General features: G+C 42.0%; 1 protein-coding gene across 1 annotated transcript in view; it reads right to left on the reverse strand.

The window, feature by feature from the left end:
* Positions 1-242: 242 nt before the first annotated feature.
* LOC144494663 (uncharacterized) overlaps positions 243-16,845 on the reverse strand; it is a 112,888-nt gene continuing 96,285 nt past the window's right edge. Inside the window, exons 17-21 of the mRNA XM_078213866.1 lie at positions 13,932-14,019; positions 12,215-12,315; positions 9,861-9,945; positions 1,954-2,058; positions 243-347 (exon numbers count right to left, since the gene is read on the reverse strand). Coding sequence (XP_078069992.1) covers positions 243-347; positions 1,954-2,058; positions 9,861-9,945; positions 12,215-12,315; positions 13,932-14,019 — 484 coding nt within the window. The remainder of the gene's footprint in view (positions 348-1,953; positions 2,059-9,860; positions 9,946-12,214; positions 12,316-13,931; positions 14,020-16,845) is intronic.

Consider the following 16,845-nt stretch of genomic DNA (forward strand, 5'->3'; position numbering starts at 1 on the left):
ACATAAATTATAATTTATGTAGATACAGTAATACAATCTTGAACATTTGACAGATTTATGAACAAATAATGCTTCCTTATGTCATTGGATATCTTACTGATAACGTTTCATTGTTTTGTACCTTCCTTCTACAGGTTCGCTGTTGATTTGCAGAAAGGAATCTACTATCTGAGAATATAAGGAGAAAAGGCTAAACCCTGTAGAGCACTTTTAGATCAGTTTTTAATCCTTAAAGTAACTCCTCACATCCCTTTAAACTGCTGCATTAAGGAGAGTAATTGCTGACTACGCATTTGAAGGCTTTTCTGTTCTTCATGCAACTTCTCTTGTTCCTGAAGCAATTCCACCTGTAAAATGGAGGTTTACTGTTAATATGAAAGGGAGTCTAACCTCACAGTTCAAGTTCTTACCATGATCATGTATACAGGGGGTGATCTTGAGCCCAGGCTCGCTGTCTGCAGGAATGGTGGCAGAGGCTCAAGATTTGGTGAAACCTGGAAGTTTGCCAGTGACGTAATCAGGTTCACATTTTCATTTATTAACATACTATTAAAGACTCCCCCACCAGATATTGCCACATATTCAAACTGCACCAACATGACGTCATGTTGGCGCGATGTACAACAGGTTCACCCAGATATTACCTGTCATAGGGGTCCCACCAGGGGTGTAAAAGTGAGTATAGCCCACGGGGGAGGGGGGGGGGGACACATAACCAAGCAGTAGCCTGGCAAAGGCCCCTGCCCCGCCCCTGGGTGCAGGTGGGCACCGTGCCCATGCCAACCTGGCACTGTCACCCTGTACCAGGGAGGAGTCTCATGAAGGTAGGGGTGGGGGGGCGGGTGGGAGGGAATTCATTTATTTGTGGTTGGGGGAGAGCAGATGTGGGAGCTGAGGATGCCAGCGATATCCATTGCTGTTGGGGTGAAATTGTTCATTTTGGCAGGAAGAATGAAAAAGCATATTATCTAAATGGTCAAAGATTGCAGAGCTGAGGTGCAAAGGGATCTGGATGTCCTAGTGCATGAAGTACAAAAGGCCAATATGCAGGTATAGCAAAAAATTAGGAAAGTTATTGAAATGTTATCTTTTATTGTGAAGGGAAATGAATACTAAGTAGGGAGGTTATGCTTCAATTGTATAGGGTCCTATTGAGACAACATTTGGAATACTGTGTACAGTATTAGTCACCTTATTTAAGGATGTAAATGCATTAGAAACAGTTCAGAGAAGGTTTACCAGACTAACACTTAGACTGGGTGGGTTGTCTTATGAGGAAAGAGTGGACAGGCTAGGCTTGTATCCATTGGAGTTTTGAAGAGTAAGGTGACTTAATTGAAATATATAAGTTCCTGAGGGGTCGTGATGTGGAGAGGATGTTTCCTCTTGTGGGAGAATCTAGAACTAGAGGTCACTGTTGAAAAATTGGGGGCCACTCATTTAAATCTGAGATGAGGCAAATAAATTTCTCTCAGAGAATTGAGTGTCTTTGAAACTCTCTTCCTGAAAAGGTTGTGGAAGCAGATTCTTTGAATATTTTTAAGGTAGAAGAGGATAGATTCTTGATACAAGGGGGGTGATAGGTTATCAGGGGTAAGCGGGACACAGATTTGATGCTGCTATCTGATCAGCCATTAACTTATTAAATGGTGGAGGAGACTTGAGGGGCTGAATGGCCTAATCCTGTTCCTTGTTCATATGTTCGTACAAGGGAGTCATGAGTGATAGGGAGGGATGCAGGAAAGTGGACTCAATTAGATCCGTCAAGATCTTATTAAATGATGTAGTGGATTCAATGTAGCGTATGACCTCTTGCTCCTATTTCTTATGCTCTTATACTCTCACGCCTCTGTTTTTGGGCTTGCATTTTCAGTGTATCACTTCTTTTGTGCCAGTTTCGGAAATAACTCAATTTTTCCTTCTTTTCTTTTGGAATTGATAGATAATCCTTACCCTTTGATTGAACAGCTCCTGTCTTTCTCTATCATTTTGCTCAGCCCGAGCTTTAAGCCAGGCTTCATTCTGAGCTTTATGTTTTTCTAGCATTTCCTGAAGTTCCTGAAAGACAATGTTAGGATCATTTCATTCACAAAATCCAAAAAAGTTGCAAATTATTCAAAATGAATTCTGTGAATTTAGAATTTTGATCCATGGAGAAATAGGGCTTGTATTATTTCAACTTCACAGCATTTATGCATTGCTATCGCCATTCTGTTATGTAGTGCATTCTAGGTAGTTGATATCAGTTATCACCTTGTATTCAGATCTTCTATAAATTGTTGTAACAACTTTAGCATTTAAGAAAAGAAAGAACTTAATCTCAGGATGCCCCAAAGAACTTAATGAAGTACATTTTAAAGTTTAATCATGATTGCAATGTAGGAAAAGGTGACAACTGATTCGTGCACAAAAATATCCCACAAACCGCAATGAGATAAATGACTTGATAAGGCCATGACATTTGATGATTGTGCTGCCTGCTTATTTAAATGATTCTCCATGGTGTCGCATTGCCAGCTACACAATACTTAAGAGTTTTCCTTAATTAGCATATTACTTTCTATTGTATATTTTCTTCATTTTCTTTTTGGGGATATCTCCACAGCATATGCCATGCTGGCTGAGGTGGTGAGCTTGAAATGTATTTCAAATCTATTTGAATCAAACAAGCAGCCAGCCTGATGTGCACTGTTAAGTGGCTACATGTTAGAGTTGGGGGAAGGGATACAAAATCCTGAGGAGCGAGCACGAGATCACACCAGTCTGAACTACTTAAAAGCAAGCTCGCATCTCTTGTAACGGAGGTGTACCTGGAACAGGTACTGGAAATTATCAAATTATCCTAAGAGCGATTTTGATCTGCAAGATCAAGCGCCAGATAAAGGCCAAGATCAGGTGCAATGCCTCTTCCTGTCAGCTTGAATTTTGTATGTCTCTCTTGTAACCATGAATTGGATTCAATTTGAATTAGTTCTGCAGCACGCAAAGAGATGAATTAAGGGCTTGCCCAGTCCACTCTGTGCGGTGATCTTGTAACTTTAAGAATGGAGTAATGAAACCACTGAATATGGTTTTAAAAAACCCCACAAGAAATAGCACAACAGGAGTGAGAGCAAACTCCAGGATTTTCTGATCTGCATTGGAGGCTTGGTGGAGAAGAAAAGAGATGTCACCTGTCCACAATGAGGCCAGAAGGCTGGAGGTCCATTGAGACAGACTTTCTTAATAATAGCAATGGTAGTCAATGCCAGAACTCTCGCTGTGAAGACCTGGACACAATGATGCAACCAGTTTAATGATCTCACATAAGTGTACAAGGTCAGTGACTGTATCTTGAAATTCCATATCCTACTAACTTCAACATGATTCTCACACATGCACAATGCACCACACCCCTGGCAAGCACTTACCAACAATCTCTATTAATCATGACTCATCCAGGTCAGAATAGTAGGTGGCTTGGAGGGCAACTTTTGAGTGTTAGTGTTCCCCTGTATCTGCTACCCTTGTTCTTCTAAGTGGTGGTGGTCATGGGTTTGGAAGGTGCTGTCTAGGGAGACTTGATGAGTTCCTGCAATGCATTTCGATCTTTTATTTCTCCAGGACCCACTTTTGCCAACTGGTCGACCTTTGGGACCCATGCCACGTTCACCTACCTTTAATGCGACAGGTGAGCCTGCATGGTCCTCACGATTTCACTCCAATCAGGTTCATAGGATGAGACGGCAACACGCATATCAGGTGTAGAGTTCAGCCGGTTCATTTGTGCAGCTTCACCTCCACAGAAAGTCTCATTTCGCACATGTAGGTTGTTGTGAAGGGCAATAGTGACAAGATACGTGTATTACTCAGCACTGCGTACTCCTGGGAGATGCTAATCCAGAATGATGACAACCTCATGGACTCGAGGTGTGTTTTTAAGGTGCTGTCACAGGTCAGGTGCAGCAGCTCAGTCTCCTCATTTGGAGTCAGCTGTAAGTTAATAACTGACTCTGAGCTCTCAAACTCAAAGGGATTTTTCACTCACCTTTTTTCTTTCAGAATCTGAAACTTCTCTTCTAGAAAGTAGAGACAAACATTGTCCATCAGCGCAGCCGGATGTGACTGAATACGACTTGTTAGTCAATTGACAGTTCCCTCACTAACACGGTTTTCTTTGATGTGCCGTAGCAGTGTGGGGAACACATAGTAGTTTTGGCTCTTTACTCGCATTTGCCAAACTGTCAATGCCATTTGGAAAGTATCTGTTCCCAGTGCCGAAAACAATCATCCTTTCCTTGCAATCTTAGGTTCAGTTTGTTTAGAACTGAAAAGATGTCTGCAAGGTAAGACAGAGTTAGCATCCAGCTTTCATCGCCAAATCAGCCAAAAGGAACAATTTCTCAAGGAGGAAAGTGTGGATTTCATACCTCAGTTTGTAAACTCTGCCAAGCATCCGACCCCTTGACAGCCAACGTATTTCTGTGTGGAACAATAAATGCGTGTGCTCAACCCCCATTTTGGAACACAGAGACTCAAAGCCTGGTATTGAGTGCACTGCATTTAATGAAATCCATGTGCTTCACAGTTCCTTTCAACACCATTTCAAGATCAGGTGGAATTCCTTTTGGTGCCAATGCCTCACAGTGAATGAAGCAATGATTCTAGACAATGTCCTGACCAGCTGCTTCCTTAATCCTGATCACTCGGCTGTTTTTCCCAGTCATGTTGGCTTCCCCATCACTTGTGATTCCTCTGCAATTAGTCCAGTCGAGCCTGCACTTTCCAATCATGTAACCATTCAATGCTTCAAAGATCTGTGTGCCAGTCATATTGGTTGGTAATGTCAAACAGCACATCGCATCCTCAAAAATTCATTATGCCAAACATATCTCACGTAAACTAGCAAGGTTACACAATCTGTAATGTCCGTACTTTCATCCAGCTGTGTTGAGAACTCCCGTGCTAACTTTAAATGAGAAATAAGTGGTACTTCTAAATTCTCAGCAATATCACTAATTCGACCAACCACTGTGTTATCACTAAGTGGGATGCATTTCAGTTTTTCAGCTGACCTCTCACCTAGGACCATGTGAGCCATGTCTAATGCTGCAGGGAGAATCAATCTCTCTGCAACAGTGTGGGGCATTTTCTCTTTAGCTATGCGGTAAACTACCATGTAAGAGACTAATTGTGCTTTGTCATTTGATGTAAATTTCTGTTCAGTGCTTGAGTTGATGATTTCAATTCTTGCTGCATCCTTTGAAAAAAATCCAAAGGTTTGTTCACCAGATCGTTAGTCTTCAGCTGTCTTTGCAATTTTAAGGGTTTTAAACTCTCATTCACCAGGTTTTCCCCACATATAAAACACACATGGGCTTTGCATCCTGATTTGTGTTGGCACAATTAACAAAACCATCCCTCAAGAAATCATCTTTATACTGCTTTGTTCCCAATTTTAGTTTCTTCTTTGTAGGCTGTTCACTGGAGGCCCTGGCACTCTGTACAGAGCTAACAGTAGCATTGCTCTGTCCTGTTGTGGTTTCTCTGGAGCCATTCTCTCCAGCACACTCCAATGTGAGATCCTGGCCAGTAGGTACACTGCCTATTCGTCTCTCTGGCTGTCTCTTTCTTGTCACAAAATAATCCATGTCTACAGTCCTCTTGTCAAGCTCACAACTGAAAGAAGCTCACCTTCAAGTGAATTTGCACCAAAAGCACAAACATATGGGGCCTGGGACCAAATGTACATTCAGGGCACACTGACCTGCTCACTGTTGCCTCTTATGGTCAGAGACTACTATTAATTATGTTCATTTCATCTCTTGATGCACAGAAGTTGGCTTCTCCAGCCAGAAGATGTTACAAATTCTCTTCTACTTCTGCTCGAGACGTGCATCCAATAGCCTCTGTGCTTCACTCCATCCATCCCTTGTATAGCACACAAACATAATTTCTGATGGAGTAAAGAATTGAGGCAGTGGAGTTTGGCCACATTTAGAATAGTGTGTAGTTCTTAGCACCTAAATCAGGCAATCTTTGGGGAACACCATAATCCTTTTTACACCTGCTCATGACCCACCCATGGGTTGTGGCCCCCACTTTGAAAAAGCTTGTTGTAGATGGTACACAATTGATGCCACAGTGTGTCGGTGGTGGAGGGGGTGAATGTTTGAGGATGGGGTGCCAATCAACTGGACACCTTTGTCCTGGATGGTGCCAAGCTTCATGAGCGTTGTTGAAGCTGCACTAATCCAGGCAAGAGGAGAGTATTCCATCACACCCCTGACCTGTGCCTTGTGGACAGGCTTTGGAAGGTTAGGAGGGGAATTATTGGCCACAGGATTCATAGCCTTTGACCTGTTTTTTGCAGCCACAGTATTTATATGGTTAGTCCAGTTGAGTTTCTGGTCAATGCTAACCCCTAGGATGTTGATAGTGGGGAATTCAGCAATGGTAATGCCATTGAATGTCAAGTGGCAATAGTTAGATTCTCTATTGTTCGAGATGGTTATTGCCTGGCACTTGTGTGGCATGACTGTTACTTGCCACCTGTCAGTCCAAGCCTGGAATATGTCCAGATCTTGTCGCATGGTCTACTTCAGTATCTGAGAAGTCATGAATGGTGTTGAGCAATCACCAGCAAACATCCTCAATTCTGACCTTAAAATGAAGGGAAGGTTATGTAATCATAGAATCCCTACTATACAGAAGGAGGCCATTTGGCTCATCAAGCCTGTACTGACCACAATCCCACCCAGGCCCTATTCCGTAACCCCACACATTTACGCTGCTAATTCCCCTGACAATAGGGGCAATTTACCTTGGCCAATCAATCTAACCTGCACATTTTTGGGCTATGGGATGAAACTGGAGCACGGAGGAAACTCACGCAGACACGGGGAGAAAGTGTAAACCCCACAAAGACAGTGACCGAGGCCGGAATTGAACCTGGATCCCTGGCGCTGTAAGGCAGTAGTGCTAACCACCATGCCACCCATATGAATGAGGCAGGTGAAGATGCTTGGGCTAGGACATAAGATGGTGCTTAAAGGGAGCAGCAGAACCTAATGATAGAAGAGCAGGTAATATTGCAAGTCTTTATCCCTATAAAGTTGAGGCACTCAACATTAGTGGACCATGATGGAGGCCCTGGCAGGTGACAGACTGAGAGTATCAGAGGTAACAGTATGTTCGTATCTAATCCTCCTTCTCACATCCCGCATTCCCTTCATTCACAATTTCTTCTGATTTACAAATTGCAGATGGTGTAAGTATACATCTCTTGTTTTGCCCTCCCTCCCCTTACCACGACGCAAAAGAGGTCTGGCAGTCGAGGAACAGCAAGATGGAAGAGCAGGAAGACGGTGATTAAGAAGAAATAACATCACTTGCTCACACACTGGCAGCTACCAGCACAGACACTGACACAGTATGTACTTTAGAGGATAGCTTAGAGGTGGATATCGCAAATATGGAAACATTAGTCATGGATGACCAGGGGAAAAAGATACCACAATTACCAGCCTGCTGAAGAGTGAGGTTGCGCTGCAGAGGAATCATATGAGAACTTCTAGCCTACAGAGGAATGGATGTGCACAAAGAAACATTTCATGCATGTCTGTCAGAAAGTCTGCATTTAATGCCAAACAGCATTGAAGAGAACAACATCAATATGGCAGTGGGTTTTTCACAGAGCCTGGAGTCCATCTTTTCTAACGTGGACATGGCAGATAACTCAGTTAGCACACTTGCAGATTCTATTGTGATGTGGCTTCCGTTGGTCAATGTTTTCAGCTTCCATTGCAACACGAGCAGAAGTCACCCAATGTCAGGATGAAGTTATGCAAGCTTAGACTGCTCTCAAGTAAGTTCAAACTGCTGTCATTATGGCTGCAGATATCAGTGTTCAAAAGGGTTTGCAGGGTATTGCAACAGCTGAGCAACCTTTGAGGAGTCGTGACGCCATGAAGTTTAAACCTGTTCCCCTCTCTCCAGAATCCTGATTACACTATTCTTGCCAGGGAGAGAGGGAATAGGTGACCATCAGGCAGTCAAAAAGGACCATGCAGGTGGTACAGGAGCCCCCGAGTGCATCTTGTTCACCAACCAGTATTCAGTTCTGAATATTGACGAGGGTACTGGTTCATCTGGGGCGTGCAGCCAGGGAGTGGTTCAGCTGCACTGAGGGGTACAAGGGAAACAGGAATAGCATTAGTGTTAGTTAGGGGGAGCATACAGGCATTTCTGTGGCTGCAAACATGATTCCAGGATGGTGTGTTGCCTCCCTGATACCAGGATCAAGGGTGTCACTGAGTGGCTGCAAAGTTATGGGTCCACATCAGAACCAAGGACATAGGTAGAAAGAAGGATGTGGCCCTGCAGTCAAAATTTAGGTACAAAATTAGCAAGTAAGACCTCAAAAGTGGCATGTGCCCAAGTGGGTGGCAGGCCACCTGGAGCAGATAGAAATTCTTATCTTTAAACTTTTTCTACCCTGTTGTCGAGATGTAGTACAAGCATCCTTTTCAAAAAAGAGTAATATTCTGTGGCATGTTACACAGAATTTGGGTTTGTGGTTGCATTTGCAACTGACAATTTAATTTTCAATGTACAAAATAAAATTGCATGATGCAACAGCTTTTTAAATTGCCTCAATTTTGTTTTAAGGAGGCAATTATACTGGAGGAATATGGTAACCGCTTCAAGTGACGCTGGACTATACGGCTGGCTCTTCAATGTCATGTCACCAGAGGAAATGGAGCTCTTCTCAGCACTGGCCTTTATTTAATTTGAGTAACGCTGCCTCCAAATATACTGAAGTCAGGTTAAAACCACTTTTTTAAAGTTTATTAGTTCTCAAGTAGGTTTACATTAACACTGCACTGAAGTTACTGTGAAAATCCCCTAGTCGCCACACTCCGGTGCCTTTTCAGGTACACAGAGGGAGAATTTAGCATGCCCAATGCACATAACAAGCATGTCTTTCGGACTGTGGGAGGAAACCGGACCACCCGGAGGAAACTCACGCAGATACGGAGAGAACGTGCAGACTCCGCACAGACGATGACCCAAGCCGAGAATCGAACCCAGGTCCCTGGTGCTATGAGGCAGCAGTGCTAACCACTGTGCCGCTCCACTTCATAGAATCATACAATCCCTACAATGCAGAAGGAGGCCATTTGGCCCATCGAGTCTGCACCGACTCTTACCCAGGCATACCCTGTAACCCATGTATTTACCCCCTAATCCCCCTGATCTATATATCTTGGAACACTAAAGGGCAATTTAGCATGGCCAATCCACCTAACCTGCACATCTTTGGATTGTGGGAGGAAATCCATGTAGACAGGGAGAACATGCAAACTCCACACAGATAGTCACCCAAGGCCAGTATTGAACCCAGATCCCTAGCCCTGTGAGGCAGCAGTGCTAACCACTGTGCAACCATGCCACCCATTTCAGACAAATGCAATTACATCTGGTTTAAAAGATGCTTAGACTCCATACAAAATATGCCTTCAATATCAAATTAATTTTGGTTTGGTTTTTATAAAAGCTGTGTTTGAGCAATTATATCAAAGAGAAAACAACTGAGGACTAACTGCTTTTATGGAGATTGAAACAATGTGGGAATCTTGTATTACCATTGGTCATTATTATGGCAATATCCAGTTAATAGCACTGCGATTAATTTCCATCTTTAGCAGGGCGGTCAACTGGGAGTTGCAGATCTGTTACTCATTATGCACTCCGTCTCCCACCCCTGATTTTTCTTTCTATAACTTCCATTATGGAGCTCATTACAGACAGCCTTTCTGCAGACACCACAAAAATGAAAACTGCCTCCATTTGCTCTGTTTCTTGCTGGCATATCTTACCTGTTGCTGATTTCTGTACTGCTTATTGTAAGCCTCTTTTTCTTGCTGGAAGGCAATTTTAGCTCGAGTAAGTTCTCCTTTCTCACTGATCAAAAAAGACACAGAAGTTACTTCCTGGTATTTTGTTTTACATGCAGCATGATTTACAGATAGCAAGTCATTTTGTACAATTTATCTAGTTGCTTTATATTGCTATACTACCATATTAGAAGATCAGTTTCCTCAGTTAGCAAGATGGCTTGCATGTGCTTCAAATAAGGCCAACTGCACAGATTTGATCCCTATTCTGTCTGGCAAGGACCTGCTCCTCGTTTTGCTGCTGAGAGCAGAAGGCAAACCACCACAGCAAAAAAAAACTATCGAGGAAACAGCTTAGGGTGAAGCATCAGCAGACAATGAGCCAAGAACCCACCACTGGGCAGGGCACAAATGAATGAATTTATGAACTGCCATGTTAGAATCTAGAGGTACAGGCACATCTACCTCCAGTTATCATTTACCTGCAGAAGTGATCAGTTACAAGGGGTATAATGCCAGAATCATGTCATATATTCCAAACAGACATGCAAACAAATTCCTGCACGGGCGTGGTCAATGTCACTCAAGGTCCCAACTGTCCTTTAACCTTTATAGTTTGGAATTAATTCATACTTTCAGTGGAAATATCAGCAACATCAGCCAATCAATAATTTATTGGTGTGTTAAACAAGACTAATTTTTATTCAAGCAAGCAATTTCATCTCCTTCCCCGTAAACAATCAATAGACTGAAATTTTATGAAGTGTTATTTCAAGCAATAGCACCACTTTGTAGATCCGGTGTTTATCATTCTTACCTATGTAGCTATGTTCCTTAACTTAGTGCCACTGATTGCATGAATAAGACAGGATTCCAGTGTTAAACTCATAGGTAATCAGCAACACCAAACTTTACCAAGTTAACACAAGGTAATGGAGCTGCCATGTTAATTTTAGCGTTCTGGGTCATTACATGATGAATTTTGCATAATTACACCCAAAGAAATATTATTATGGCGGCCCCAAGAGGCAAGAACACCAGGCACAACAAGAGGACTACAAGGAGGAACTGAGAAGCAGAATCTGATACTGATTGCCATTCAGCATGATTTTTTACAGAACTTTCTGAACTCGCAAATATGGTCACAGAATGAACAAACCCCTCTATGTCTTCCCTATCCCCTCCACAAATACATCTTGGTGTAAAATGCCTTAAATCTACTTGACAACTCACAAAAGTCACATTTCTCTTAGATGCTGCAAATTATTTTGTTTTACATTTAAAACTACCAAGCAATTGCTATGTTACTGCAATACTGAAGTTTATCATTATGCATGTGACAATTTATGGTTTATTCACAGGCTTTTACATATTATCCTAATATTTCATTTATATCTAAACTTATGGTATGAAAAGCTCACAGAAAGATGCTTTGTGTATTCATGGGAAAATGTATAAATCAGGTCGTTATAAGAATAACCATCCCATCCAGTTTTGAACCAGAAAATATAATTACCCCAGTCCATTTTGTTTGAATGCATTTAGCATTGCGTACTGCTGAAAAAATACATTTTGTCAAGGCTTTTTGTCTTGCACTCATCAGGACAATCACAAGAATACCAATTGTTCTGAGGAGTGCAAGAGAAAAAAGCTCGATGTTTGACATAATGGCCATGGGAATCAGAGCGGGCGAGGGGCGGACTATGGAAAGGTCCATTGACGGGATTTTACAGTTTTGGGATGAGCGAGGCTTTAAAATCCTGCCCACTATACTTTTTCAGCAATACTCAAGGTCTGTACTGCCAAATGACTAGCGTGTGCGATTTCTGCAAATATATGTGTGCATTTGAGTATATGACAATGCTTCTGCACAGTTGTCTATTTGTTTGTGTTATCTCCCCATTAACAATGTCACACAGAAACTCAATAGTCTATGTTACACCAGAAACATTGCAGGCAGGCTGAAAAATAAATTGGCTGCCAGGAATCCTGACACTCATAAATCCATGAAGATATGCTGCCCCTGTCACAATGTAAAGCTCATAATCACATTTTTAAAAATATCATTATGCAATATTCACCAGGAACAAAATAAACCTCTGTTTCTCCACCTTTTGTCTTTTAAGACTCTCATTAAAACCCACCTCTTCAGCCAAGCTTTTAATCACTCATCTCACTATTTGCTTTTTTGGCTTGGTGTTCGTTTTCTCTTTACTGTGCAAGTAAAGTGAATTTTTCGATTATAGGAAAGAAAATGAAAAACTATATTTCATTTCAATCTGTTGCTACAATGTTTGCACTGATACCAATTATATTTAAAGTGTGACATAGCATACATGTCCAGTTTCTGAAACTCGACGTCCAGCATAGCGAAAGCATTTGTGATCATTTCTATAGCTTGCTTGTAAACGGAACTCAAATCCCTGGATTCTGTTGCCTACAAATGAATTAAAAGAAACAAAAGGTCACTGAGCTTTCACTGCATCGGTTTTGGATTCTTTCACATCTGCTGAGTTTGTGATCTCATTTGCACTTGAAAGAAATCTGGAGGATAAGTTATCCCACTGGATAAAGTACAACATGGGTAATGAGTACTTAACCACTTTGGCAAATGAGAATGATTGTGGCATAGAAAAGTTTTCACCATATATCTCAACCTCTATTGTGTTACAAGGTTGAAAATCAAGTGTGTTTTCTATAGCACCACCAAATCAGCTGGTTAGAAGTCATGCTTTTCTCCATGGCACTAATTAACATGTGAACATCCTAATTAATACATGATAATTGAGATATATAAATTACATTGCATAAGTTCTTCAAATTTAGCATGATTGGAAAACTGACAATCACCAAGTTGACTACAAAAGCTGGCATGTTACATTTAAAGTTTGAATTAAGGGCTTTCAGTTCTCTAGAATAATTAGAAGGGTGATGCAGTTTTTGGCTTTACAACCTAAATTTGTTTTACCCATTTATCACCCTTCCCCTCCCTTCAAGAGTTACCAAACTTGATAACAATTGAAACAACTCATTGATTGAAGACCAAAGAGCCTGAATTCTATTTGCTGTTGAGGCTTTATAGAATGTTCTTTTAGTTAGTAATAAATGTTTGCATGTTTAAGAAAATGTAGGCTGCTTAGATAGTAAAGACATCAAGGGATATGAGGGTCATGCAATAAAATGGCATTGAAGTAGAATATCAGACATTATCTAATTGAATGGCGGAACAGGTTCAAGGGGCCAAATGACCTCTCTTGCTCCTATTTCCTATATTCCCTCTAGAATTCATTTTGATTCCCCCTTGATATTCCTGCTATTCTCAATAGTATGAAAATTGATGGAAATCCTTCCATTAGCTTTTGACTATGTAACCCTCCAATTTTCCCTTCAAAACCTTGCAACAATGGACTTCTCACCTCAAACTTAAATTTCACTGCTTTCTCCAAGATAACTACTTGTTTTCACTATGAGGGTCACTGCAGATTTTCTCCTTCAACTCCAATCCTGGCTAAACTTCCAGTTTCTTTTTCCCTCATGAACTCTAAGTAAGCTGCAACCTACACAAGACTAAATTTCTGTTTTCTGTGAGAAACATCCAGATAATGACCTTGGGGAGCGGTTAGCTCAGTTGGTTAGACAGCTGGTTTGGGATGCAACTGCACGGGTTCAATTTCCATATCGGTTGAGATTATTCATGAATAATCTTCTCAACCTTAACCCTTGCCTGAGGTGTGGTGATCCTCAGGTTAAATCACCACCAGTCAGCTCTTCCCCTCAAAGAGGAGAGCAGTCTATGGTCATCTGGGACTATGGTGACTTTACCTTTACTATTGTGAGATTAGAAGTAAGGGACATCTTGTGAGGATAGAGTGCTTTATTCTGTGGAAAAGCTGGGTGGAAGATGTTCAATTTTCTCACTTTCATAAACAAAGCATTCACAAAAGAAAAGTACTAAAGTAAAACTATGGATTAAATTTACATAAATCATCATGTCCATCGCAAAGACCAATTAGCATCACAACTAAGAGGTATTACTGAATAAGGTTTACTTACTGACACAGGTGGTGGTGAGTCTAGTTGTGCAGAAAATGGGCAGACTGCCAATTCATATTTTACCTTAGGGATCCTTGTAGGTGAAAACCTTCATGAAAATAATGTTTTATAATTAAATGGAACTGCACAGAATAACTGACCATTTTCAACTAAAATGATTTTAAAGCACTTGCCAACAGTATGACTATCTTAAAATATTTCCAATCCTACTGCTTATATGTAAAACATTAAAACTATGGTGTAAGAAAAGGGATACTTCACTAACCAACGGCATTATATAGATAGGTGCCAAACCCACCATTAGGATTGAACTATTGGAGTGCATGTTACAGGCCTCTGGATACTTAAGATGCTTAAAGGATTTTGAGAGCACCTCTGGTAGAAACAGTGCAATTCAGTCTGAGTGAAGTATGAAAGCCTACAACTGGCAACCAAATATCAAAACATATTCATGCCTCGAAGAAACTCTACCTGTAGATGAAAGAGACAATGACAAGTAGAATGATTTTTCATCAGGAGTGAAAAAACATCAACGGGGGGGCATTTTCCGGGTCCACTCAGCCGGGAATCCCTATGGCCTGTTGAATCCAGTGCAAGGGCTAAGTCGGGATTCTGGCTGGGCATCAAGTCATTTGCGAGTGTACCAGCTCGCCCTACTGGCCCCAATCAGGGTCCCGGCCAGAGCTGGCAGGAACCTACTTTTGATGCATAATTGCCTATTTGCATTTAATTATCGGGCTGGAAGCCCGATTCAACCACTGGGGTTCATGCTGGTTGCTGAGGTGTTGGGCATGTAGGGAGGAAAAGGTTAGATGCCAGGGTCGAGAATGGTGCCAGGGGCAGACAGGTGGGCTCTCACTCTTGCAGCTCCACGGAGCTAATTCATCTTCTTGCAACGCTGTAAGCCGGTCCTCCTGGTCAGACTGCTGGTGCTTACTGCCACATCCCCACTGCATCCCCGGCTGGGTTGAGAATGGTGTCTGGAGGTCTTTAGCCACAATCTAAAGCCACAATCCAATGCCTCTACTAAGCCTCTACAAGGTGTGCTGTAGTAACTTGCCAAGCTATTTTGACAGCACCTCCCAAATCCACCACCTAGAAGAACAAGGGTAACAGACACAAGGGACGCCACCTCCTCCAGGTCCCCCTCCACACCATCCCAACTTGGACTACATTGCATTTCCTTCATTGTTGCTGGGTCAAAATCCTGGAAATTCCTTCCAAAACGTATTGTTGGTGTACCTACATTACAAGAAAAACAGCAGTTCAAGGCAGCAACTCACCATTATGTTCTCAAGGACAATTAGGGATGGGAAATAAATGCTGCCCTTGCCATCGATACTCACACACCGAGAAATAATAAAGACAGTTGCATACCATTCCCCTTTCAACACAGAACCATGGCTTTCAAATCAGTCTGGCATCCGGCCAGGGAAATTGCTAGAAAACAAAGCTTCCCTCACTCCACTCATGGGACTGGTCCCAGACAACATCGGGGCCTGAGCGTTGGTGCTCCTTTAAGTAACATCATACAAGTGTTGTACAGTCTCGGGATGATTTACTGTTCACTCTCAGGTCACAAGTCACAGATACTCCACACAAGTAACTGCAAGGTTCTTATACATGAGAGAACAATAATGTTTTAGTAGAAGACAGTTTTTAATAGAAGGAAAGCCGTTGCTGGAGAGCAAACTGCTACAGTTCAGAAAGTGACTATGCATAAGGAAAGGATAATATAATTGTAGAAATAGAACTTGAAAGAGGTGACAGGAGACAATGATATGAGTGGGAAAAAACAAAGTGAGCATTCATTGTCCTCTTTCTTTTCTCCTTTCCAGTCTTGATTAATGCTATAGATGAAGCTGAAGGTGAAGATGCAAACCCATGAGAAGACAACAACCAAACTTAGCATTTTCCCATCGATTATTTCTCTTCATGTCCAGCAAGCAGAGGCTAGGCCCTTCAAGAAACCTGAAAGAAGTGCCCTATCAGGTACCCATCACAATTCTAGGACTTTGCATGCCAGGGCACAGTTTTGTCCGCTTGTGGGGGAAGATATAGAAACTATGATGCAAGTACTGAGCACTGTCAAGTATAACAGGTAAGCTGTATCAGGTGTGGAGAAAGCATCATGGGCTATGACTTCAGGTATGCCTGTAATCACCCTTTTGCAATGATCATGTTAAAGCAAAGACTGCAGAAACATTGCATGATCCAGGGTGGCATACTGGCACAGTGGTTAGCACTGCTGCCTCACAGTGCCAGGGACCTGGGTTCAATTTTGGTATTGGGTGACAGTCTGTGTGGAGTTTGCACATGAAATGGAGTTTCCATCTCGTTTCTACATGGGATTCCTCCGGGTGCTCTGGTTTCCTCCCACATATGCAGGTTAGGTGGATTGGCCATGGTATATGTGTGGTGTTACAGGCGGGGGAGAAGGCCTGCGTAAGATATGCTATCAGAGAGTCGGTGCAGACTTGATGGGCCAAATGGTCTCCTACTGCACTGTAGAGATTCTACAATTTTATGATGTCTGGATCTGAAGTTCTCACCATACTAACTCCCAAAATACTTTCTGCTCATTCTGCTGTTCTAGTGCAAAGATATTCCAATCATACAGATTGTGGGTGTCCTTCCATTTACCAAAACAAGCAAGATAAATAATCACCATGCTCCAATTTCCAAAAGTATTATCTCTTATATCAGTCATAAAGTTGCTCTCCCATGAATAATTTCAGACAGCTTGGGCCTCACGACGCCCAATCAGTTGTTGGAAAATTCAAAGCACCCATTTTATTCAGGGGCCAGCTCAATTTATGGCCTGTGACCAAGCTATATGAACAATTTCCTGGCCAGAATTGTGTTTTATTTTCAGGCACTCTCTGACCCAGAAGAACATTAAATTGCGCATGAT

The sequence above is a fragment of the Mustelus asterias genome, chromosome 6 (assembly GCF_964213995.1).
Source record: "Mustelus asterias chromosome 6, sMusAst1.hap1.1, whole genome shotgun sequence".
Classification (NCBI taxonomy): Eukaryota; Metazoa; Chordata; class Chondrichthyes; order Carcharhiniformes; family Triakidae; genus Mustelus; species Mustelus asterias.